General features: G+C 45.7%; 1 protein-coding gene across 1 annotated transcript; it reads left to right on the top strand.

Annotated features, from left to right (window-relative positions):
* Window positions 1-8,707: 8,707 nt before the first annotated feature.
* On the top strand, window positions 8,708-26,945 carry LOC137432452 (retinal rod rhodopsin-sensitive cGMP 3',5'-cyclic phosphodiesterase subunit gamma-like). The gene is made up of 3 exons (XM_068124442.2): window positions 8,708-8,847; window positions 22,865-22,905; window positions 26,836-26,945. The coding sequence occupies exons 1-3, from the start codon at window positions 8,708-8,710 to the stop codon at window positions 26,910-26,912; spliced, it is 258 nt and encodes an 85-aa protein (XP_067980543.2). The 3' UTR covers window positions 26,913-26,945.
* Window positions 26,946-27,598: the final 653 nt, after the last annotated feature.

Raw genomic sequence — 27,598 nt, 5'->3', positions numbered from 1 at the left:
TCCCTAACTATCTAACACTCGAACATCCTGGTATGTTCACAGGTATACTCTTACCCGACAAACCGGACTACACACACAAAACTTATTACAGGTAGATTCCCTATCACGACAGACGAAGCATGTTACCTATTCAGATCTACCAGACTAGATACCAGTTCACTGGTAATTCCCTGTGTGTCGCAAGAGGCGACTAACAGGGTTGGCGGCAGGAAGGGCATCCGGCCGTAAAACATTGCTTCAAAAAGAGGACCATGGTGCCCGAAAAAGGCCAACCCCTGCTCTGCGGGGAAAAATGGCCTCCAAAGGTGGTTCTACCGACATAACAGTGTTCATTTTTTGATTGGAATGATGCTGTTTGGAATTAAAATATAGAGAGATTGAGATTGTGACAAAACTTGGTGGAGGAGTTGAGTTGGTGACAAGAACAAGCCAATTCGATTTTCGTTAAGGTCCGGATGCAGATCCAGCCCATCAGTGGGATACAAAACGTAAACTGTTCATATTTCCTGTTTTTACTTTCATAACCTCTTGGTTTTTTTGATGCCTCGGCCGATTAAGTCACCGGAGGCATTATGTTTTCAGGTTGTTCTTCCGGCTGTCTGTCCATAATAGGTTTTCGTTACCACGACAACTTAAGAATGGCTGAAGGGATCTAAGTCAATATTTGTACATGTATATATAATAATGCAAGGATTATGGGGTAAAGGGGTCAGAGGTTCTGTGAGGTCAAAATTATGTTACCGAGCTAAGTTGGGGGTGAACAAGATGGATACAGTCGCAAATTCTCAATCACAGAAGTGGAAGAAAAAACTGGAACCCCGGAAAAGATGGGGCTTGGGGAGGTATAATGGGGGTAGAAAATGGTTCTTAAAGCTCCAGAGTCTAGAGGGAATAATGACATTGCTACTGTCCAGGATCACTATAATTTGTTAAATTTAATAGTGTAATGAATTTAATTGTATCAAATTCATTGTGTATCGTGATTTTATCGCCAGAAGAATTGTCTGTGTACCTAATGTATTTAATTGTGTAATATATTTATGTAATAAATTTCCATTTTACTTAAATAAGGAAGAATAGAAACTACAAAAAAAAAATACGAGGCACTACAGCAGGTGGAACAAAGGGAGAACAATTGTATGAAAGTCAAAAAGGAGACATAGTGGGGGGGCCAATGTAGCAGATTGAAATGCCCGGTGAAATTGCTTGTTAATTTTTGGACACTGGTTGGGCTGTCTTTAGGGATGATATAAGTTCTAGAAAAAATATGTCTCCAATTGTTTCAAGTTCTTTATGGCGGCCATTTTGGATTTTCAAAATGGCGGATGTCGAAAACGTAAAATTCCATTATCTTGGCTTCTAAATGACCTAGAGTTTCGATTCTGGTGTCCAGTTGTACATTTTTGGGGATAGAGAATTGAATGAAACCTTCTTTAATAACCTACAAGGGATAAAAATAGGTTTTTATGGCACAGCCGAACCAGTGTCCAAAATCTAACTTAATGCACATCTATCTTAATTGTTATTTGTTATTTGTATGTTCCAGATTCGTGACCCTGAGCTATGATGGAGCCAAAAAGCAAGAAAACCAAGAAAGAAACTGATTTCACACTTTGCATTCAGTGCCAGGATCCCCAAGGTGCACTAGTGACTGAGCCAGCACTGGGCTCATATGCAAAGTTTCTCCAGTTCATCCAGGAGAGGGCACGATATGGTGATGCCGACTTCAAACAGATCAGCGAACGATTAAGCTGTTTCACTGCCACTGACTTGAGGAACAATAAAGCAAAGTGGCACCGGGCATGTTATGGATCTACATGCAACACTGCTCACCTGGAGCGTGCTAGAGTTCGCCACCAGAAAGCCTGCGAACATGGCGACACCCAGCATCTTCATAAGAGGTGTGGACGTCCTTCTTCTGCACCTGCCGCTGCAAGTACCTCAGGTTCTACGCAAGACGAGACTCTTCGCTTCACACGTTCATCATCAACTCCATTCAACAGAGACCTTTGTTTCTTCTGTCAAGAGGTCACTAAGGAAAGTGTACATGTTGTATGCACGTTCAACGCAGGTAAACAGCTGAAGAAAGCTGTTGAAGAAGGCAGCAACCACAAGTGGAAAGTTCAGCTGAGTGCTGCCATCAGTGCACATGATCCTCATGCGATCGACGTCAAGTATCATCTCCCATGCTGGGTGCAGAATGTCCAACGTGCTCCCAAGAGTGGGACATCAAGTGATGACAAAGAACACATACTGCAAGAAACTAATGTTATCAAAATAGCCGCAGACATTGAGTTTGTCAGCCTTGTTCGCTCTCTACTCCAAGCTGGTGAAATTCTCAACATGTCTGACCTGAAGTCGGTTTACTCCAGGATTCTTGACAATAATGGTGTGCACAATGTCCCATCACCTACTACCCAAGGCATGAAGGAGAAAATCAACTCTCACATTGATGACGTTCACTTCATGAAACCAAAACGTCGAAACGAGTCAGACTGTGTATTCTCCACTGCCGTGCGTGATGCAGCTGTCGAAGATGCAATGACGAAGACAAATGAAAAAAACATCGAACAACTGTTTGAGAGTGCCTCTGTTCTCCGCAGTGCCATTGCTTGTCAGAACAAGCACCCATGGCAATTTGAAGGAGAAATGAACACTGATGATGCTGAAAAGCATGTACCCAAAGTACTCTATGGTTTCCTCCGCTGGCTACTGGAAGGACCAGCCACGAGCATTGAGCCAGAGACTATGCGCTCAGCCACTATTCATCGAGATGTTATAACCATCAGTCAGAACATCATGTATGGCTACAAGTCAAAACGCCAAGTCACGTACAAGCCCAAAGAGCCAGATGCACCATTCCGCCATCGCTTAGAATGGCCACAGCAGCTTGCCGTTGCCATTGTAGTCCATCAGTCCACCAGAAACAAGAAGCTTCTGGATTTCCTGCATGGGTTCGGTCTGTCTGTTGATTATAGTCGGATCTTGCGGTTGGAGACACAGCTGGCCAACTCAGTCATAGAGTCTACGACAGAACAGGGTGTATACTTTCCAAGAACCATGCGCATAGGGACGTTTGTCTTCTTTGCAGTGGACAACAGTGACTTCAATGAAGACACACCTGATGGGAAGCGGACACTCCATGCTACAGCCTGGGCACTCTACCAACGACGGGAACATGCACCCTCCACAGATGAACATAGAACACTGACACTACATGACCGAAAGGCCAGACACCGCTCACTCAAGGTTCTGACTGCTCCAGACTTTGTTCCTTGCCAAGCACCAAACAAACAATCTGCCACAGGTACCACGTATAGCTTCAAGACACGGTCAAACCCAGATGTCACCAAGCCGTACTCTGCGACGGACACAGTGTGGCTACTTTCACGCACAATCATGCGAACAGCTGAAGCTGAGGACGTACAAGACGACATCATCCCACCAGATGACCAGCTGCAAGCTGCAGAACCCCAGCATGCTGACCCTGTTGGGTCACTCGTCCACGATCCAAAACAACCACCTGGCAGTAGGATCAAGCATCACGATATCCCAACTTGGACAGCCTACAACTCACTGCTCTCCTCTTCGAAGCCTCTGACAGAGGTCAACGCCCTGCCATTGGTAGCAGCACCAGCCCATGAATGGCAAACACTGATAACAGTCTTGAAACAGACACAGCAAATCAACTGCATGGTCATGGGTCCCGATAGGAAGACAGTGATCACCTTAGACATGGCCCTGTATGAGCGAGCCAAACAGCTGGAGATGACCAGAGATGACTGCAAAGGCAAGTGGGTACTGCGACTAGGGGAGATGCACACTGTGATGGCTGCACTGAGGGCTGCTGGGAATGCCATAGAGGACAGTGGTCTTGACGAGGCTTGGTCTGAGGCTGATATCTATGGCCCAACAACGACCAGACAAATACTGGAAGCCAAGCACATGAAGAGGGCTTTGGAGGCCCACATCACCACTGTCCAAGCCCTCTTCGACCTCTATGTGGACGAATTCTTCCAAGAGCATCCCCATCTGAGGGGCCCATGTACCCAGTCAGCACAACAGGTTGCCCAGAGCTGTCATCTACACAACCGAGAGGAGATGACAAGCGCGCAGAACAACATGCTAGCTGTCCTCGAGTCAAACGAAGTCCTGGAGGCCATGGCAAAGTTTGATGAGAGGAAAGAAGCCAAGAGTCCACTGTTCAAGTTTGTGCGACGCTACATGCGGATGATAATGCTGATATACACATTCATCCGTGCCACCCGTGATGGACAATTTGAGCTTCACCTGTCTTCACTGGATGAGATGTGCATATACTTCTTTGCACATGACAAACAGAAATATGCCAGGCTGACTCCCCAGTACCTTGCAGAGATGAAGGCCCTGAAGATGACAGATCCAGGGATCTACCAAGAGTTCATGGATGGGAACTTCAGTGTCCATAAGAATGAAATCCCCTTCTGTGCTGTAGGTGTGGACCATGCACTGGAGCACATCAACAGGATCATGAAGGTGACAGGGGGTATTGTGGGCATTACCCAGAATGCCAGTGCCCGCGAAAGGTTCTTTCTGACAGCACCAGAGCTGAGTAGGCTTGCTGAAGAAGTCCGTCAGATGGCTGGCTCACAATCAGCTACACGCAAGGAGCACCACGACCTATCAACCACAGTCTGGGCTCGGCAGGAAGACAGCATTCGTCGACTGAAGAATGTGATCAGAGAGTCCATGAATCCCATGACGCATGAGGGTGAAGACCTGACGACTATCATCACCAAGGTGGTGATGCCAGCTGAAGTACAGAAGGATGTCTGCAACCAAGATGAGATTGGTCAGAAAGTGTATAACACGTTTGTTGCAGAGCGCATCAACACAAATGAAATCAACCTTTGGGCCAGAATGGGAAAGGTCAAACTGAAGATGTGGAAGAGTGCCAGGAAAGCTGTGAAGCACAAACTGGCAGACAAGGTTGTAGAGCTGAAAGACGACAGGTCACTGTTTGCGCGCATGCTGATCGTGGCCCGCTCACGACCAGAGATCAACTTGAAGGATGCCATAGGTCAATATGAATTCACCGCGCTTCCACGAACCCTCTTTGCAATGGCTGGGACACTACTACCATGCACAGACAAAAGCAAGCTCATGGGCATCCTAGAAGATCTACCCAAGAAGTCAACTGGCACTGGTCAGCAGCCAGACGACGACAATCCTGAACATACTCCACCCCCTCCCAAGAAGGTGACTGTCATAGACGGCATGGCATTAGTGCAAGCAATGGGTAAGCCACAATGGGTCAAAACATGTGCCCAGTGGGCTGGCCATTTCAATGCAACACTGGACTGCAAGACCAACGGGTATGATGAAGTCCACCTCGTGTTTGACCGATATGATCTGCCAAATTCACTGAAAGAGGCCACACGGGAGAGGCGCCAAGGTGGCAAGCCGCCCACTGCTTACCACGTTCAAGACAGCACCCCGATTGGGAAACTGACAGCAAAACAGTTCCTGTCGCACACCAACACCAAAGATGAGCTAACTGTCTATCTGGCAAAGAAAGCTCTGTGTCACTTTGAGGGGACTACCAAGGTCTTCATCGTCACTTCAAGGCAGGATGTCTTCTCCAACTGCATGGATGTACAGCATCTCCGTAGCTCCCAGGAGGAGGCTGATACGAGGATCTTTCTTCACAGTCTAGATGCCGTCCGAAGAGGTGCAACACAGCTGTACATTCAGTCACCTGATACTGATGTATTCATCCTAGCACTCCACCGGTACCATGAACTATGCAAAGACACATACTTCATCACGGGTGTGGGGAACAAGAAGAGGCAAATCTCACTGGAACCAATAGTACATGAACTTGGTGTCAGGAAGGCTGCAGCCCTACCAGGATTCCATGCATTCACGGGAGCAGACCAGACTGGTCGGTTTGCTGGCAAGGGAAAGCTCACATGTTGGCAAGCCCTCAATAGGTGCTCTGTTGAGGTGGTATCTGCGTTTCATGACCTTGGGGCCTCTGAGGAGCTGAGAGCTGACACAGAAAGTGACATTGAGGCATTTGTATGCCAGCTGTATGAGCCTCGTACTACAGTTGTGGATGTGGGCAAGCTGAGGTGGAGACTGTTTACCAAGAAACAGCTAGAGGCACAGAAGCTGCCACCAACACGGGGAGCTTTACATGAAGCCATTGCTCGTGCACATTTCCAGGCCATGGTGTGGCATCAGGCTGATGTACCGGACCCCCAGCTTCCACAACCAACAGAACATGGATGGAGAGCAGAAGGAGATCAGCTGGTGCCCATCACAACCAAGGACCCTCCAGCCCCAGCTGCCATCACACATCTAATCAAATGTAACTGCAAGAAGACCCAATGCATGTCTCACTGCTCATGCAGGTCTCAGCATCTCAACTGTTCTGAGATGTGTATGGGTGGGGCAGATGAAGAGGTGTGTGGTAACACGGGTCAGGAGCGCCCCATGGGAATCGATAACACTGATGATGAGGAGGATGGAGATCCTTCAATGTAACAATGAACACTGCCAACTAAAAATATTGCACAAAGACATTATAAGTGTACATTTGAACACTAAAGTCCAGCCTTTATGTGATTTAGAAGTGAAAATGATGGAAAAAAAAATATATATGTGTTGGCATAAGTGCGTGAAAATCCAAGATGGCTGCCATAAGAACCCTTTTGATCATATGTAGGTGTATAAATGTGTGTTTATTGGATTAAGTATCCGCAAATATGTACATTTGGACACCAAAATTAACACTCTAGGTCATTTAGAAGCCAAGATAATGACAATTTCGGTTTTCAACAAACGCCATTTTGATAATCCAAAATGGCCGCTATAAAGAACTTGAAAAAAATGGAGACATATTTTTTCTACAACTTCTATCATCCCTAAAGACAACCCAACCAGTGTCCACAAATTAACATTTGAATTCAACGGGAAAACATTGGCCCCCCCACTAACAGAACAACAAAAGGAGAGTCTTAGGAGGATCATTGAAGAAAATGTCACCCAGAAGAAAGGACTTCTGGAATGATGTATGAATGCTAAATGAGGCCTTTTGTGCATTTTGACGTTTTCCATCTCAATACCACAACAAATAAAATGCACAATTACCATAACTCGCACAACAAATCTACAACTCCTTCATTCCTCTTTTCTCCCACCTCTGGAACAAACTCCCTCACTCTCTTCAATCCCACTCCACCCTCCAGGTCTTTAAAACAGCTGTTCACCACCATCTCTTATCTTCCCCCATCCAAAACCTTAATCTTTTCTACCCCCACTAATTTCGGTCCCCTTGTGTTTTATACCTCTCCCCCCCCCCCCCCCCCCCACCCCCTTCCCACGCCTCCTCCCCCCAAGCCCTCTCCCTCCCACACTTCTCCCTGCTCTCAAATGTTGTGTTTGTGTGCTTCCCCTTCTCTCCCCATCTTGTCTTCCGCTCCCTCTTTTTATATAATTTGTTTGTCTGGTTGATTTGTTTGTGAAATAAATGTTAGCTTTTACGAGCCTCGATTCAGTATACAAAAAAAACAAAAAAACTACCTCTAACATAGATATCTTTATACAATTGTTGCCTGCCCTGACATTGTGTTGTCATTCCTGCCATGGTGCTATGGCAATGTGTAAAGGGATTGCGGTGTTGTATTGTGGTACCTTTCAAGTCATTCCTTCCTACTGTTTATTTTTTTTATTCCATCCTGAAATGTTTTTTTTCACCCCTCTACACTGTCTGTGCGCAGGATATCTCCAAAGGTTATGGACAGATTTGGGTGAAATGTGGTGGACAGGTTGTGTGTGTGACAAGGACATCCACCATTCCACTGTTTGCTCCACTCCCCCACCTACCCTCGTGTGAGCCCTTATTATGATTATAGTTTCCCCACCCTCACAGCTGCTCTCAGCCATTATAAGCCCATCCTATGAAACATTCCACTACACAAGTTGGCACAGATTGATGAATTAGGTGAGCTGTGTTGTCTGTTTCCTTTTCAGGTAAGTTGTGTGTTTTGTTTTCTTATGAGCCTATCTTTTTACATTGTGTTATAAGATCATGTTTATGATAAGATAATAATTGAGATTCTACCATCAAGAGGTGTGTGCACTCAGATGGGAACATTCATATTTTTTATTTACACTGGCAATACAATATGTATTTGTAAAGTAATGGTGCAAAACGAAATTGATATAACTTTCCAACAAAATGAGTTAGTGGGATAGCCTAGACTCTAGAGGGTTGTGCACTCAACTTGAGACATGTACACTTGCGTTTGAGCTGTCCAGACTGGGTTCGAATTCTGAGCCAGGTATATAAATTATCATCCTGGTGTTTTGCATGCTGATGGTGGAATATCAATTGGAATGATGTTAAGCAGAAGGACTCGTCGGCTAGCAGATCCCAGGGTGTCTTTTAGAAAGATTAGGCAAGTTATCACAAGCACCCTGACCAAAGTACAAAGTCCTTCCATGTTCAGTTGAACGTAAGGCATGGCCAGCCTGTTCGTGAAAGATTTGGGCTGTTAAAGAAGTATATGTCGAGATGTTACTAACGAAATGACGTTTTTCCGTAGGACATATTTACCATTACCATTGCAGGTAAGATTTCAAGATATTCTGGCAAGATTTCAAACAGCACCCGCTATAGAGACCACCCCAGCAGTAGGCAACAACGATTCGCTTTTCAACTATGAGCGGTGGTGGTGGAGGAATACTGGCCGCAACTAAAGTGGTTGGTGGCCCAATAACACCACGCAAGGGGCCATGCAAGTTCAAGCAGCGACAGACACGTCAATTCAAGAGCAAGCCCCCTAAAAAGGGAATCCAAGGGTATGTTATCAGCACCGAGACACGGTCAAATTAAGATGCAGATAAATGATCTCTCTGACCTTGTTTTCTCTGCACTGGAATGACTGCGGTGACCGAATAAACCTCCAATCGAAAAGAACCAAATGAATGGCAAACCATCCATTTTATGAACCTGATTAGATACACTTGGTTAACCTGCTCTATCAGCCGAGCCAGGTTAAGCCAGGTGTTGGCGTAATGGTTAAGGTGGTTGTCTTAAGACCTTAGGGTCATTAGTTTGAACCCACGTCTTACCGTTGAATTAACACCAGGTAGGATGACTCAGCCTATCATCCTTCCGAGGCCGGCAAAATGAGAACCAGCTCACTGGTAATGGGGGGCACTGCATCAGCGGCACAACCGTGCTTCCAGAAAATGATCATCAATTGTTACCTCCACTACTGAAGTTGGACTGAGGTTGTGCATTCACCCCTGTTTGTCTATCTATGAGCACGGTATCTCAAAAAGTTATGGACCGATTTGGCTGAAACTTGGTGCAGAGTTTGGGTGTCTGACAAGAACGATCGATTCAATTTTGGTGAAAATCAAGACTCTCTGCTCACCTTCACTCTTTCATTCCCCTTTTCTCCCACCTCTGGAACAAACTCCCTCACTCTATTCAATCCCACTCCTCCCTCCATGTCTTTAAAACAGCTGTTCACCACCATCTCTTATCTTCCCCCATCCAAAACCTTGATCTTTTCTACACCTGCTAATTCTCCCCTGATCCACTTTTTTGAAATACCGACTTCTTTCCTGGAAGTCCTAGCAGTGTCCATGTGTTTATACCTCTCCCACCCTCCTCCCTCCCATTCCCATGCCTCTTCCGCCAAAGCCCTCTCCCTCCCACAGATCTCCCGATGTCCCTGTTCTCTACTGTTGTACTTGTGTGCTTGCCTCTCTCTCTCTCTCCCCATCTTGTCTCCCACTCCCTTTATTGTATGTTTTATGTGTCCGTTTATTTTCTGGGTTTTTTTGTGATTAATGTCAGCTCTTACACGAGCCTCGATCTTGTATACAAAAAAATAAAAATTCAAAAGAAGATAGGGATCTGGATCCAGATGTGAGAAATTTTACATTTTTAAAGTGATTGTTCACTATTGAGTGATATAGCGAAAAACTATATTTAACACGATATCTCAAATAGTTATGGACGGAATCGGACAAATGCTGGTGGATAGGTTGGGTGTATGACAAGGACGAATTGATTAGATTTTAGTGAAGATCCAGATGTAGATCTGGCCTTTCAGTAGGATTCAAAACATAAACTGTTCAGTCTGGCGAAGGTATGCGATCTATCAAGTGCAGTTATCCTTTTTTTTCTCTTTGGTTTCCACGACCTGACTTTTATCAAATCGCCTAACATAAGCAATATCTCAAATATACAGTACCTGTATAAAGTCTGCACCCCCTTTCAAAAAAATTACCTTTTGTTGCCTTATAGCCTGGAATTAAAGTGCATTAAATCAGACTTTTTCCACCTTTTTTTACACATCGTAACCCACAATTTCCAAGTGAAAAGCAAATTCTACAAATTTCAGAAACTTAATTAAAAATGCAAAACTAGAATATATCGGTTGGATAAGTGTCCACCCCTATTATAATAGCAATTGTAAATTAGCTCAGGTGCAACCAATCACTTTCAAAATCGCACACCAAGTTAATTGGTCTCCACCTGTGTTAAATTGTAGTGATTCTAATTATTTCAGCATAAAATCAGCTGTTCCTGTAGGTTTCCTCTGCTGGGTAGTGCATTTCACAGCAATTTTCACAGCACAGCAAAGTCACAGCAACCTTGAGAGCATCAAGGAGCTTACAAAAGACCTCCGGGATAAAGTTGTGCAAAGGCAAGATCAGGGGCTGGGTATAAAAATACAGTATTTCAAAGGCCTTGAATATCCCTTGGAGCACAGTCAAGACATTCATTAAGAAGTGGAAGGCAAATGGTACCACCAAGACTCTGTTGGGATCAGGCTGTTCCCCCCAAACTGGATGACCAAGCAAAGAGGAGATTGGTCAGAGAGGCCACCAAGAGGCCAATGGCAACTTTGAAAGAGCTACAGGCCTTTATGGCAAAGACTGGTTACTGTGTGCATGTGACAACAATATCCCAAGCACTCCTCAAGTCTGGCCTGTACTGCAGGGCGGCAAGAAGGAAGCCATTACTCAAAAAAGCCCACCTTGAGTCCCTTTTGAGGTATGCAAAAAACCACTCCGGAGATTCTGAAGCCATGTGGCAAAAAGTTTTTTGGCCTAAATGCAAAACGGTACGGTTGTTGCAAACCCAACACAGCACATCACCCAAAGAACACCATCCCTACTGTGAAGCATGGTGGTGGCAGCATCATGTTATGGGGATGTTTCTCATCAGCAGGGACTGGGGCACTTGTCAGGATAGAAGGGAAAATGGATGGAGCAAAATACAGAAACATCCGAGAGGAAAACCTGTTGCCCTCCGCAAGAAAGCTGAAATTGGGATGGATATTCACATTTTAGCATGACAATAACCCAAAGCACAAAGCCAAAGCTCCACTTGAGTGGCTAAGGAACAAAAAGATAAATGTCCTTGAGTGGCCCAGTCAGAGCCCCGACCGATATCCAATCGGAAATCTGTGGCATGATTTGAAGATTGCTGTCAATCAACGCTCCGCACTGTGCTTGAACAGTAACTTGACTGTGCTTGAACAGTTTTGTACAGAAGAATGGGCAAATATTGCCCAATCAAGGTGTGCAAAGTTGGTAGAGACCTATCCCAACAGACTCACAGCTGTAATTGCTGTCAAAGGTGCTTCCACCAAGTATTAACTCAGGGGGGTGGACACTTATCCAACCAAGATATTATAGTTTTGTATTTTTAATTAATTTTCTGAAATTTGTAGAATTTGTTTTTTACTTGAAAGTTGTGGGTTACGATGTGTAAATAAAGGTGGGAAGAGTCTGATTTAATGCAATTTCATTCCAGGCTATAAGGTTAACAAAAGGAGAAAATTTTGAAAGGGGGTGTAGACTTTCTATTGGCACTGTACATACTCACTGTCATAAAAAACGAACAAGGAATTATTTATGTGACATCATAGGACACTGATGAGGGGCAAACCTCTGACAGATAAATGCTGAATAAATACATGAACATTTCCTGGTGACATAATCACATGATGCTGCATTGTGGGGAATTTTTCACACATGGATCCAACGTGGAAGTAGCAATCTCAATATAAGGTATGTCCAACTCTGGGAGCAATCGCTCCATTGGACAGTCATCGCATTGACCACATGGACACTCAAATCTGAGACTGGGGAATGGCATTCCATGCCCAAATCAGCTCCGGCTCCTCGAGGGTCCGTGGCTGTCAAGATTGAATGTGACGATCAATGAAAATCTGGAGATGTTCAATTGTATTCAAATCTGGCGAAATGGCAGGCAAGGGTGCCTTGACATTAACGTTGGTATTGATAAGAACGTTCCTCATTTGAATGGCCCTGTGATCAGCATTATCATGCATAAATATGACTCCTGGACCATGTTGTTGAAGGGTAGGTAACACATGTTGCTGCAAGATCTAATTAATGTATCGATCTGCCCATATATTGCCAGGGATATGGACCAAGTTGGCGCAAAAGGTTTTAGCAATAGCCTACTGCCCACCCCACATCATAGCACTTCCATGTCCAAATTTTTTAGCTTCCTGGACACGGAGTGGGACATATCACTCATTCTATCTTTTTACTGGACTTGGATTCGTCACTGAGTCCATTCCTTCTGTGTTCATCAGACATGCTGACTTTGTTGATTCATATGTTTTGTTGACCTCAGAACATGTTCTGATGTTATAAATAGTAATAGTATACCTCTCCATGTTAAAGGGTAGGGTTAGGTTGCAACATATTGTTGCGGTTTTGAGAACCCCCACCTTTGTAAATAATACTTGTAAATATTCCCTTTGTAAAGGTAATCAGAGCACCCGTAGTTAGGCCACAACAACACGTTGATTCTTTAGGACACCATAGGACTTGTAGTTATTTCCTTAGTATGTGTATCAGATAAGGCTGTGTTCCCAATAGTTGAATCTGCGTTGCATTAATCAAATAACATAGGTCCTTTTCAATTCCATTCAATTCCATTCATTTTGCGGCTTGACTCTCTCCAAATTGTGGTGCGCGCCTCTGCTCGCCCAGCAGCGTTCGCTGCCTGGCTCAAAACGCCATTACGCACGCGGTCAAGCTGGAGAAGTAGGGCGGGGCGCCGGGAGGAGGCGTGGCCCCCTGTCAACTCGTCATCAAAGGTGGAGCCAGCGAGCCCTCGCCAACCAACAAGGGCTGAGGTGAGCTTGCTGCTGGGCGTAGCCCTATGAAGCGTGGCTTAATTGACGCCCGCATTATATAACGGCGAGCGGAAAGCCCTTTCACGGACTGCGGATGGGGACTGAAGCTGCGCCACGCTCTCGTACGAACTGCATGCTGGGACTCACATGGACTTCTTGGGATTCGGATTCGCACGGCCTTGGTGAAAGAGCGCAATGAGTAACATCTGCGCGAGGGTACCCTCTGAGATACGAACAGTACGAAAGAGAGAGAGTTGAGAGTACAAGTATTACGTACGCATCCCAGTTTCCCCCGCTATATTCTTAAGGCCCGGTCGCGCGCAAACGACACGAAGGCGCCTACCATTCTTCTCCGCGGACCTGGAGCTTGGGCCGAGGCCGGATCTCGTCGCCTGGAACCATCTACTTGGACCTTCCTCCCCTACCCATCACTCCCCGTGTAAGTCTGTTTGTTTGTTTGTCCTGGGGTTTGTAAGTTAAGATTGTATAGATAAGTTTGCCCTGTGTCCTGCTTCTTCTTCTTCCTTTGTACATTCTTCCCTGTCATTGCCTCTTTGATTGTTGTAATAAATCCTGTGTTCTTCCTTACCCTTTTGGTTTCTTCTCCATTCAATCGCTTTAGTCTTTTCTCTCCATTGGGTACCTGCGGCACGATTTGGCCAACCGCTCAGGATCGGGTTTAGTTCCTTTGTTAATGGCTCAGGCTTCGGATTGCTAAACCGCTCGGCAATTTCCATCTTGTCTGCGGTCCGAGCGGGAGTTATCTCCCTGCTTTGCGGTTGGATTGGCACTCAGGTATTTGGGACTCCATTGACCAATCACCCTGGCCAATCTCGACCGCGGAGGAGCATTATAATTTCCAGGATCGGGGGACGGCCAGCTTAAAAGACAAGGGGATTAACCGCCCCCCCTTGGTAAGGGGAGCGCCGACCCCCGAATCCGCAACAATTGGTGTCAGGAGTGGGATTGGACCCGAACCAAATTTATTATATCTGGAAAAAAAAATTGGTCAAAAATTACGAGCGGCCAAAATTTTTATTACAATCCAAATTATAGTCGTGCCATGGATACCCAAGGCGATCGAATGCTGGTGGGGGGAAATGAGGAGATAGAGGAGGAGTTAGGGTCGACCCAGGACCCCAGGGAAGAAGTGGGAGAGTTGGAGGAGGAGAAGAATGAAGGTGTGGTAGAGGAGGTCGCAGGCGCACAAAATGGCGGCGCCTTGCACGTGGCGGCGAGTGCCGAGCCCACGGGGCTAGGGGATTTCCAATTATTTATGATGCAAATGAGAGCCTATATGATCAAGGCGGAGCATAAAATGGATGAAATGGGTGAGCGATTGGAAAATAAATTGGACACCCAAGAGGAAGAGACGAGGGCTCAGGGTGAGCAATTGGGAAGTCAAATTGGGGGGTTAGAAGCCAAATTTGGGGGGTTAGGAAGCAAATTGGAGGGATTCGGAAGCAGATTAGGGGGCAAATTGGAGGACATAAATGGCCAAGCCAAAGAAATTAATGAGGGGTTAGCGAGGGACAAAGCCATGTATGAGACAATGGAAGTTGAGAGGGAGGTTAACCGCAGGTTGAGCGAGGAGGTCGCAATTGTACTCGACGAGGTAGCACGGTGTGAGGAGCGCGGGTTGAGCGACGTTGAGCAAGGCATGGTCACGTGGATGGGTATAGAAATCGCGACCCAGGGTATAGAAAAGCCAACGGCTGCAGAATTAAAAGAAATTTTTTTGAGCGCGCCGGCGGTCGTTGGGCTAAGAAATCAAACCGAAGCAATAGTGGAAATTGGGGCGGAAGAGATGGACTCGCGGGAGAAAGAAATGGAATATGTGCAAAGTCCGTGCTCACATCGTGATGCCGTGCTTAACCCGAATAAAGATTTGCAGGTGGTGGAGCGAGGAAGAAGAAGCACCAAGGTGAGCAGGAGTGTATATAACAGAAATGTATATGGTGCAAAAAGAATTTTTGCGCGTTTGGGATCGAGACGGCATTCGGGCGCTTGTGGAAGGTCCGTAGTGAGATGTATGAGTAGAAATGGCGCGCGTGTGCGAATGGCGCCGGAGCGCGAGTGCATTACAGAGAGTGAGGATGAATGCACATCGGAGTGTATGTGTCATGAATGTGATACAGAGAGTGAGTTGGTTGTGGCGAGTGTGCGAGGATGCACACCTGAGTTGGTTGTGGAGCGCGTGATTGGGTGTGCGACAGGGGATTGCACACCCATGGGTAGGTGTGCACTGAGTGGGTATGTGCAAGAGTGCACACCCACGAGTGGTACGGAGTCCGTACCGGGAGAGAGTACGCCAAGGTGTGCGCGAGAAAGGTGTGGAACAGAGGAGTGTGTGATAATGGGGTGTGCGAGAGAAGAGAGTGCACGGAGAGAGAGTGCGGTAAAAGAGTGCGAGGAATGCATGGAGTGCATGGAGATGTCTGGTTGTGTGAGTAGGAAACGGAACGCGTGGTGTGAGCATGCGAGTAAAGCATCGACGTTGACCATGGCAGCGGTTAGGCCGACGTTTAGCCGACGCGAGCTCTCGGTCCGTGACGGGCTTTGTGTGCTGCGAGGACCAGCGGAGGTCGTAGTCGCGGCGGTTTCTCAAGAACCGCCGTGTGCGATCCGCGCCGGGCTCCGCCCTGCATGGTCGATTCCGCACTTTGCCAGGCAAGGCGACCGGTCCGGTTCGAGGGGAGGTGGGAGGGGTCGGAGCAGCGCCCCCTTGTGGTGGCGGCGCTCCGGCCGGGCAAGGCTGGGCAACTGCGCTTGGGAGCGCAAGGCCTTGCGCAGGGATGGTGCTTGGAGCCTTGGCCCGACAAAACCTCCTCCCCTGAATCCGAATGCCGGACGGACCCAACCTGTAGGAGACAACCACTGGAATGCATCGCTCGGCTTTGCGAAGCCGAGCTTTGATAATGTAACGACGTACCGAGAGGCTCAGAGTAGTGGACTGATGGTAGTAGTGATAGTGATGGATGGTAGTTTTACCATTCACTACCACTATTTGGGCACATGAGCTATAGTTTATGGGGTGTGGCGGTGCAAACTAGCCCGGGAGGGTTAGCTTAATGTATAGGGATTTAGAAATGACTTTAGGAGACACGAGATTTAAGTAGCGACATTATACCTGTAGTGGGGACATAGAGTAGGATAGTTGGTTGATAACGACGAGGGATGTGCAGTAGTATAAGGGATGACAGGGAAGCACTAAGTTAGAGGGAAAACCAGGAAGATTAGATGATGCAGTGTGTTTGTAGTGAGGGTGATGAAGTGAGGCAATGCTTGTGAGAATGATGTGTGTGTGTAGAAAGTGCATGAGCAGAGTATTGCGAAAGGTGTGATTGTGCACTGGGTGATTGACTTGCATGGTGGCAAGGGAGAATGGTTGGATGGAACAAATGGAGTAGGGAATGAATGGTGTGGAGTGGAAGTGTGGAATACGTGGAGTGGAGTGTATGGTGTGAAGGTGTGAATAGGGGAAGGATGGACCCCTTCACAAGTACCCGGGGAGGGTAGTTTAAAAGTAGGTAGAGGGAGTAGGTAAATTGTGGTTGGATATTGAGATCTGTGGTGCGGGAGTAGTACCGAAGTGTTTGATTTGGTGCGTAAGTGAAATGGAATGGCTGGGCGTGTGGCCTGTTAGTAAGAATGATTAAATGGGCACTCCGCCACTGTTAGTCTGTCGGCCAGGTGAGGCCGCAGGTACGCTCTGGGAGCCAGTTAGTGTTCAATGGGGCCCGAGGATCCAGAGGAGGATCCGGGTAGCCCAACGCCAGAGATGGCAGTAGTGGGGTAAGGGAGCCAGGGAGAGCCTTCCCCAGGTAGGTTAGGGTGAGGAGCAGGTAAGCTCGGGTGGCGACGTACAGTGGCGGAGGTGTGCAGGTGAGCGGACCTGCTGGTGAGCCACACGACCCAGCCCTGAAATTGTGCGAGGGCACAGGGGGAAAGAATCGGGGGAGTGAGACCCCAAATTTGGTGAGCGCCACAGTATGTTCAATGGGAATTGGTTTTTAGAACCGCATAGAGTAAAGATGGCCAATGGATTGGCAGGGAAAGACCCCGGGTAGAGTAACGTGTGTTAATGTCATTTAGAAGTATAGCTAGGATAAAAGTCTCTTCGCACCATCCGCATCCACTCACCTAAGGTGACAATACTCCACGCCATGTTTTGGCAGATGTTTGGGAATGGTAAGATGCATCATGACGTGGGGGTGACATTGTGTTTGTGATTCCATCTCTTCCTCCTTAGGGGGGATTGATGATGAATTTGGATCGAGAGGGAGATATGGGGGACGGGACATAGTGACGGATTTGATAAATGTGTAGATTGTGTAAATACGGGGTAGGGGCAAGGGTAGATTAGGTGACGGGGGGGGGGGGGGGGCATGGTTTGGGACGAGCTTTCTCGGCTTGCTTTACAGCACACCTCACCTTGCATTATCTTGTATTAATGTGTACCCTTGCGATCTTGCCCGCTGCCTTGCTTGTCCTCCTTCCCCCGCTCATGGACTTGTTTTTTTGGGGGGGCCCGGGGGGAGTGTGCAGGTGACTGCAATTGTGTGTCCGCACCTCCGCTGCCTCCGGCCTGCACTAGTACACCACTTATGGACCACACGTTCTGTGGCATAGCACCACATATGGACCCCACGTTTTGGGGCCTGGCACCCCTGCTGGGGACCGGCCACTGTGGCCAACGGTATCTGGTTGCGGGCCACTGTTCTCAAAGTGGCATCCATGCCATGCAGGTGGACCACCGGAGTTGGGCCTGCTGGCCATAAATAAAAAAGCGGACGCGGGTTGTGCCCCTTTTTATTTATTAAATAGGCAGAAAGCCGGAACATCAAGACGCCCAGAAACATTGGCCCAGCAGCCAGCGGCCCAGCGCAGAAGACGCCATTTGATTATTTGAAATGTATTTGACTGTGCATTCTTTTTGTGCATTTTCTTTGTGATGGTGCTTTATGGTGCTTCATGGTGCTTGTGGTGCATTTTGTTAATTGGTGCATATGGTATGGTGTATCAGTGCAGTGCAGTGCAGTATTTTCCTTCTTTTCAAAAACCATCTGCTTTTGTTTCCCAAAAAGACAGGTCCTGTGTGTAGTTTGTAAATAATCAAAATAAGTAGTCTTTGTAAATAATGCTCCCCACCGGTTACATGTGTAGTTTTCAAGACCATTCCGTAATTCGGTTAGTCTGTGGGAATGAGTCTGTTAGGTAGAATGAAACGCAGCAGGCGGGACATACTTAATTGTTAAAACTGTCGCACTCAGGGTGAGGTTAAAAGTAGAGGGTTACCACACCTAAGTGTCGCACTGAGTTAAAGTTTTTTTGGCCCGGGACGTGACTGGAGGAAAGGAGGGTGCAGTGTTGCGGTTTTGAGAACCCCCCACTTTGTAAATAATACTTGTAAATATTCCCTTTGCAAAGGTAATCGGAGCACCCGTAGTTAGGCCACAACAACACGTAGGACACCATAGGACTTGTAGTTATTTCCTTAGTATGCGTATCAGATAAGGCTGTGTTCCCAATAGTTGAATCTGCGTTGCATTAATCAAATAACATAGGTCCTTTTCAATTCCATTCAATTCCATTTATTTTGCGGCTCGACTCTCTCCAAATTGTGGTGCGCACCTCTGCTCGCCCAGCAGCGTTCGCTGCCTGGCTCAAAACGCCATTACACACGCGGTCAAGCTGGAGAAGAAGGGCGGAGCGCCGAGAGGAGGCGTGGCCCCCTGTCAACTCGTCATCAAAGGTGGAGCCAGCGAGCCCTCGCCAACCAACCAGGGCTGAGGTGAGCTCGCTGGTGGGCGTAGCCCTATGAAGCGCGGCTTAATCGACGCCCGCGTTATATAACGGCGAGCGGAAAGCCCTTTCACGGACTGCGGATGGGGACTGAAGCTGCGCCACGCTCTCGTACGAACTGCGTGCTGGGACTCGCATGGACTTCTTTGGATTCGGATTCGCACGGCCTTGGTGAAAGAGCGCACTGAGTAACATCTGCGCGAGGGTACCCTCTGAGATACGAACAGTACGAAAGAGAGAGAGAGTTGAGAGTACAAGTATTATGTACGCATCCCAGTTTCCCCCGCTATATTCTTAAGGCCCGGTCACGCGCAAATGACACGAAGGCGCCGACCATTCTTCGCCGCGGTCCTGGAGCTTGGACCGAGGCCGGATGTCGTCGCCTGGAACCATCTACTTGGACCTTCCTCCCCGACCCATCACTCCCCGTGTAAGTCTGTTTGTTTGTCCTGGGGTTTGTAAGTTAAGATTGTCTAGATAAGTTTGCCCTGTGTCCTGCTTCTTCTTCTTCCATTGTACATTCTTCCCTTTCGTTTCCTCTTTGATTGTTGCAATAAATCCTGTGTTCTTCCTTACCCTTTTGGTTTCTTCTCCATTCGATCGCTTTAGTCTTTTCTCTCCATTGGGTACCTGCGGCACGATTCGGCCAACCGTTCAGGATCGGATTTAGTTCCTTTATTAATGGCTCGGGCTTCGGATTGCTAAACCGCTCGGCAATTTCCATCTTGTCCGCGGTCCAAGCCGGAGTTATCTCCCTGCTTTGCGGTCAGATTGGCACTCAGGTATTTGGGACTCCATTGACCAATCACCCTGGCCAATCTCGACCGCGGAGGAGGGTTATAATTTCCAGGATCGGGGGACGGCCAGCTTAAAAGGCAAGGGGATTACCCCCCCCCCCCCTTGGTAAGGGGAGCGCCGACCCCCGAATCCGCAACAATATTAAAGGTTGCAACATGGCTAATGGAAGACCCTGCTTGAGGGTGGTCATTGAATTGATTTCTCTCATTTTATGACAGAAGTGCTTTGATTGTGCAAAAATGGAACCAGTGAGTGTTTTTGGATGATCCATATGCTGGTGTCTCAGGTAGACTTTTAAATTTGCTCAGAATGTCTTGCGTCACCTCTAAAAACCGAAGAGTGCTCAAGTGACACGTGTTGAACAGATTATCACATGAGGCAATTATGTTACTTGGAAACTTGCAACCAGGTGTTCTGCACATCCCTCGTGTCCAAAAGCACTTGGAATGAATGCTGGAACGGTACTTCAACAACTACATTATTAATTCCACATGTTCCATTTTGTATATCAGAGTATATATATCCTTGTCTCCATATTTACTCCAAAGTTTCCATTATTCACAGTCTTCATCTTCATTTCAATACACAATTTCTGTGACTTTGATGTTTATACATAAATATATATGTATGTGTGTACTGTATATATATATATATATATATATATATATCTATATATATAGATATGTATATATATATATATATCTATCTATATATATATATATATATATCTATATATATATATATATATATATATATATATATATATATCTATCTATATATATATATCTATCTATCTATCTATATATATATATATATATATCTATATATATATATATATATATATATACATATATATATACATATATATATACATATATATATACATATATATATATATATATATATATATATATATATACATATATATATATATATATATATATATATATATACATATATATATATATATATATATATATATATATATACATATATATACATATATATATATATATATATATATATACACAGTGCATTCAGAAATGACCAGAAATGACCAGAAATGACCAAATGACCAATTTGAGGAACAGTTCACTGGTAATTCCCTGTTTGTCGTTAAAGGCGGCAAAAAGGGTTGGCGTCAGGAAGGGCATCCGGCCGTAAAACATTGCTTCAAAAAGGGGACCGAAAAACAACAACAACCACGGTTCCCGAAAAAGGCCAACCCCCGCTTGCGGGGAAAAATGGCCTCTAAAGGTGGTTATTTATTCAGAAAGTATTTAGACCCCATCACTTTTTTCACATTTGTTATGTTGCAGCCTTATGCTGAAATCGTTTAAATTCCTTTTTTCCCTCATCAATCTGCACTCGATACCCCATAATGACAAAAAGAAAACAGGATTTTAGAAAGTTTTGCAAATTTATTCAAAAAAAACAACTGAAATATCACATTGACGTAAGTATTCATACCCTTTGCTATGACACTTCAAATTTAGCTCAGGTGCCTCCCATTTCTCTTGATCATCTTTGAGATGTTTCTATACCTTGATTGGAGTCCACCTGTGGTAAATTCAATTGATTGGACATGATTTGGAAAGGCACACACCTGTCTATATAAGGTCTCACAGCTGACAATGCATATCAGAGCAAAAACCAAGCCATGAGGTCGAAGGAACTGTCTGCAGAGCTCAGAGACAGGATTGTGTCGAGGCACAGATCTGGGGAAGCCTACAAAACAAATTTCTGCTGCATTGAAGGTTCCCAAGAGCACAGTGGCCTCCATAATTCTTAAATGGGAGAAGTTTGGAACAACCAGGACTCTTCCTAGAGCTGGCCGCATGACCAAACTGAGCAATCGGGGGAGAAAGGCCTTGGTAAGAGAGGTGACCAAGAACTCGATGGTCACTCTGGCTGAGCTCCAGAGATCCTGTGTGGCGATGGGAGAAACTTCCAGAAGAACAACCATCACTGCAACACCCACTGATCAGGGCTTTATGGCAGAGTGGCCAGACGGAAGCCTCTCCTCAGTGAAAGACACATGAAAGCCCGCTTGGAGTTTGCAGAAAAGCACTTAAAGGACTCTCAGACTGTTAGAAACAAGATTCTGTGGTCTGATGAAACCAAGATTGAACTGTTTGGCCTCAATTCTAAGCGTCATGTCTGGAGGAAACTTAGGCACCACTCATCACATGCCCAATACCATCCCAACGGTGAAGCATGGTGGTGGCAGCATCATGCTGTGGGGGTGTTTTTCAGCAGCAGGGACTGGGGGACTGGTCAGGGTTGAGGGAACAATGAACGGAGCAAAGTACAGAGATATCCTTAATGAAAACCTGAAACAGACCGCTCAGGACCTCAAACTGGGCTGAAGGTTCACCTTCCAACAGGACAATGACCCTAAGCACACAGCCAAGACAACGTAGGAGTGGCTTCGGGACAACTCTGTGAAGGTCCTTGAGTGGCCCAGCCAGAGCCCTGACTTGAACCCAATCGAACATCTCTGGAGAGACCTCTAAATGGCTGTCCACCGACGGTCCCCATCCAACCTGACAGAGCTTGAGAGGATCTGCAGAGAAGAATGGCAGAAAATCCCCAAATCCAGGTGTGGAAAGCTTGTCGCGTCATACCCAAGAAGTCTCGAGGCTGTAATCGCTGCCAAAGGTGCTTCAACTAAGTACAGGGTTAAGGGTCTGAATACTTATGTCAATGTGATATTTCATTTTTTTCGTTTTGATAAATTTGCAAAACTTTCTAAAATCCTGTTTTCTCTTTGTCATTATGGGGTATTGAGTGTAGATTGATGAGGGAAAAAATGAATTTAAACGATTTCAGCATAAGGCTGCAACATAACAAAATGTGAAAAAAGTGAAGGGGTCTGAATACTTTCTGAATGCACTGTATACTATATATATATATATATATATATATATATATATATATATATATATATATATATATATATATATATATATATATATATATATACATGTATATATATATTTTTTTTTCATATATGTATATATTTATATATTTATATATATTCACTTTTTCTATTCTCACATCTTTTCTGCTAGGTTTGGTGATGACATTCCTGGAATGGAAGGTCTTGGCACAGGTAAAATACAATGATAACAGTAATTATTAATACAAATGATTGATCATATCATATATTCTGATTCTGATGTGCTGTACCATATTGTGGTTCTGATGTTACAGGGTGTCAGTGCTGCTGAATACGTTTTTTGGCATGGGTTATACTGGGTGGTTTGGTATTGCCTTCCCAGCAGTAGTTCGTGTAGGAATTGGCAGATGTGCTGCCCAGCTTATCCGATGGACACACACATTGATGTATCACTGCCTGTGAAACACCACGATGACAGGTTATAGCTCGGTCATGATTCAAACTCAGGCTAGACAGCACAGAGGCGGCGAGTGTGCGCATCCCTCGGTGATCTTGTCAGCCCCAGATCATTATATACATATAGTTATCATTAAAATGATGATGTATAATTATCATGTCATATGTAGTTGTCATTAAAATGATTTTAAATGATCATAAAGATGGAGAATTTCTGCCTTATGGGAAAAGATGACATGCCAAACTCAAGCGTGCAGAGTAATGACTGGAGATGAAACAGCAATGGGACAAAAAAAGGAAACGTTGGCTGGAGGGATAGGGGGGGGGGGGGAGGGGGGAGGGGGGAATTAAGATAAACTGAAAAGAATGGGGGAGGACTTGAGAACGGTTTTTTTTTTGGTTTTTTTTGTATACTGAATCGAGGCTCGTGAAAGAGCTAACATTTACTTCACAAACAAATCGACCAGACAAACAAAATATATAAAAAGAGGGAGCGGAAGACAAGATGGGGAGAGAAGGGGAAGCACACAAACACAACATTTGAGAGCAGGGAGATGTGTGGGAAGGAGAGGGATTGGGGGGAGAAGGCGTGGGAAGGGGGTGGGGGGGGGGGGGGTGGGAGAAGTATAAAACACAAGGACACCAAGGACTTCCAGGACAGAAGTTGGTATTTCAAAAAAGTGGAATTGGGGTGAAATTAGTGGGGGTAGAAAAGATCAAGGTTTTGGATAGGCGAAGATAAGAGATGGTGGTGAACAGCTGTTTTAAAGACCTGGAGGGTGGAGTGGGATTGAAGAGAGTGAGGGAGTTTGTTCCAGAGGCGGGAGAAAAGAGGAATGAAGGAGTGAAGGTGAGCAGAGAGTCTTGATTTTGGCAGTTTAACCATAAGAGGGTTGCAGGCAGATCTTGTGCAACCTCTAGGAATATTGCCGGGACAGAGCCCAGAGAGAGCTGGGGGGGGGGGGGGGGCAAGGCCAGAGAGGAGTCGGTAGAAGACGGAAAGACCACCAACCTGCCTGCGGTGAGTGAGTGAGAGGCCCTTGGAGTTAGCTTCATCGCGGGAGATTCCAATGATTCTGAATGCTTTGGTTTCAACAGCGTGAAGACGAGCTAGGTGTGAGGCAGGAGCACCAGCCCAGAGGGGAGAGCAGTATTCCATTGAGCTGCGGATGAAAGCCTTGTATGTGGTGAGGAGCTCAGGTGTGCCAAGGAAGGACTTCGCACGACGGAGGATGCCCAGTCGGCGACTGGCTTTGGAGGCCAGATTTGAAATGTGGTTTTCCCAGGAAAGATCATGGCAGATAGTGAGACCCAAAAGCTTGAGTGACAGAACTTCTTGGAGAGGATTATTCAGAAAGTGGATGGGAGGGTTGTCCAGTCGGTCTTTTCGGAGAGACATCGTAAGAGTGTGAGATTTGTCAGGATTGAAAGACATGTTCCACTTGCTTGCCCAGTCTGTGATTTTGTCCAGGTCTGCAGAGAGTGAGGAGGCTGCAGACTGCCGATCTGAGGGATGAGGAATGGAGCGACAGAGAGTAGAGTCATCAGCAAAGAGATAGAGGGGATTTTCAAGAGAGTAAGAGAGATCATTGATGAAGACCAGAAAAAGCACAGGGCCCAGAACACTGCCTTGGGGAACTCCAGCCTGAACAGGAAGAGGAGATGAGAGAAACCCATTCAGGGCCACACGTTGACTACGACGAGAGAGGAAGTCCGCCTGCCATGCGTGGAGATTTCCCTGGATACCAAAAGAGGAGAGTTTGGTGAGCAGAGCGGGGTGCCAGACCGTATCTAAGGCACGTGATATGTCAAGGGAGACAGCTCTAATTTCCTGTTTGGCATTGAGGACCTCCATCCATTGTTGAGAAAGCAGAAGCAGCATGTCCAGAGTAGAGTGACCAGGTCTGAAACCAAATTGATGATCAGAGATCAAGCCATTGGAGAAGAGGAAAGATTTCATATCTGAAGCAATGATGGATTCCATGACTTTGCTGATAATTGGGAGAGGGCTGATTGGTCTGTAGTTGCTGGGATCTGTTTTTTCACCTTTTTTGTGCAAAGCGGTGATGTTGGCAGATTTCCAAGGAGATGGCAGATGACCTTGAGCAAAAGAGAGGGTGAAGATAACAGAGAGAGGGAGTGAAAGAGCGGAAGAACAGGATTTTAGGACCCGTGGGCTGATGCCGTCAGGTCCAGTTGCAGAATCAGTGTCGAGCGTTGACAGAAACTTTTCCACCTTGTCAGGAGGAATTGACACAGAGTCCAGGAGCAGCTGGGTACGGTGGGTACAGAGAGGGATGGGTTTGGGACACAAGATTTAGAGTCAAATCAGAGTTGAGGCATTCAGCTTTTTCACGTGCGGAGTCAGCCGTGTGGCCGTTTGAGGTGAGGGAGGGGATGGAGGGGGAACAAACACCAGAAACAGATTTGACCAGACGCCACCAGGATTTGGAAGAGGGAGACAGATAAGAGAGTTCGGTCCTGAGAACGGAGAATATTGTTTCCTGGCTCTCCTGAGGGTGGACACACACTTGTTTCGGGCTTTGTGAAAGGAAATAAGATTTCCTTCCGTTGGATTTGCTTTCCAGGAGACGAAAGCAAGTTGTTTCTGGGCAATAGCCTCACCACAAGATTCCGTGTACCATGGACGGGAGGAAGGATATGACAACTGAAGACGAGATGGGATAAATCTGTGCATGAGAGAGAGCAATTTACTTAGGAAGAATTCCCAGGATGAGTTGATGTCAGAGGCGGTAGAGATGATAAGTTAATACCATCGATGATGATAAGTTAATTAACCTGTTAGTTAATAAGGGTGGAAGAGATCATGAGTATTGATGGGCTGACCTGGGGAGGTGATTTAAAAATATAAAGAGTTGTCATGAGTCATTGCATTGAGTGGAAACAGATGTTTGTCCTGAGAGGGCAATAAATTTGTATGAGATGTATCCAAAAGTCGATAGATAGGTTGGAAATTAATATACAAGATTCAGCCAACTTTGATGAAATTAACTATGACAAACTTATGGAGAAATGCAATAACAATGCAGAACTAGAACTATGAGCAGTGATGATGGGCTTCCAGGCAAAATGGTCGCCATACCACGTGACTGATGACGTCATCATTTTCATTAAAGTTCCCTCATGGGTCGTCAATTATATTTGTACCTATTGGTTTGGAGCAGTTTAATGGTTCTGGAGATATAGATTTTCAATTTTTTCCCCTTAAATACAATATGGCCGCCATACCATGTGACTGATGACATGATAGTTTGCAAAAAATAAAAAAAACCTCGTGTAGTCAATCATACTTATGAAGTTTCGGATTGATCCTTTGAGTGGTCTAGAGATATAGGTTTTCAGAATTAGTGGCAGCGTAGGTGCAGCAGGAACTGTGGATAGGTTTGAACTGGAATTAGACAGGTACTTATAGAATCACAGGTAATAGAGAGGTGCAGGTATATTGGCAGAAATGCAGTGGGCCTGTTGGCCGGCCTCCTTCATTGAACTTCCTTGTATGTCTTTGCAATTTATCAATCTACAGCATGCTTAACTATAATTTCCAATGTTCGTTGTACATAATGTAATTTCTTCTTTGGATAATCTCAGACATGGAGGAAGGCTAACTGAATCACATTTCATTGTCCTTTCTACCTTCCCCTTGGCCTTCTTACTCCTTTACTGCAGACATCACGGTGATTTGCCCTTGGGAAGCTTTCAGCCATCTGGAACTCCACGAGCTTGCTCAGTTTGGAATTGTCTGATTCAACTTTAGTTACTCACTCTTTGCTTACTTACCTAATTTTGTTGTAGAGCCAAATTTATCCATCAACCAGACTAGGGTATCAGTTTTAGTCAAAGTTTTACAACCTCCTTTCCTAATACTGCACTTTGCTATATTATGATTTGTGTTACCTTGACAATGTTTATGACAAATATAACTTCTGCTGATGAGAAACTCATTGTTGAAGGACAATGTCTAACTTTTGGTTCGCAGATGTTGAATGTGTTTTAATGAATGTTTCCCCCTGTACTGTCTTTCCCTCGTGGTCCCCCTGTGCTGTGTTCCTGGATGTCTTTTTGTTGAATGTGTTTTAATGAATGTTTCCCCCTGTGCTGTCTTTCCCTCGTGGTTGTCAGCTCTTTCACGAGCCTCGATTCAGTATACAAAAAAAAAAAAAGATGTAAACTAGAACGACACTCTGTAGAGCGCATACCTCCGCCGAGTGAACAGTTTGTTTTGTATCCCACTGATAGATCGGATCTGGATTCGGACCTGAACCAAAATCTAATCAGCTTGTTCTTGTCACCTAACCAACTCGTCCACCACGTTTTGTCATGTCATGCTGTACATAAATAAATAAATATATATATATATATAGTCTTTGGCCCCATCACTCATCATCATCATCATCATCGTTTTACGGTCCTTTCCATACTTGCATGTGTA

Source organism: Myxine glutinosa, chromosome 1 (assembly GCF_964187855.1).
Source record: "Myxine glutinosa chromosome 1, kmMyxGlut1.1, whole genome shotgun sequence".
NCBI classification, from domain to species: Eukaryota; Metazoa; Chordata; class Myxini; order Myxiniformes; family Myxinidae; genus Myxine; species Myxine glutinosa.
Note: the sequence above shows the minus strand (reverse complement) of the source record. Positions and strands in the feature narration are given on the sequence as shown.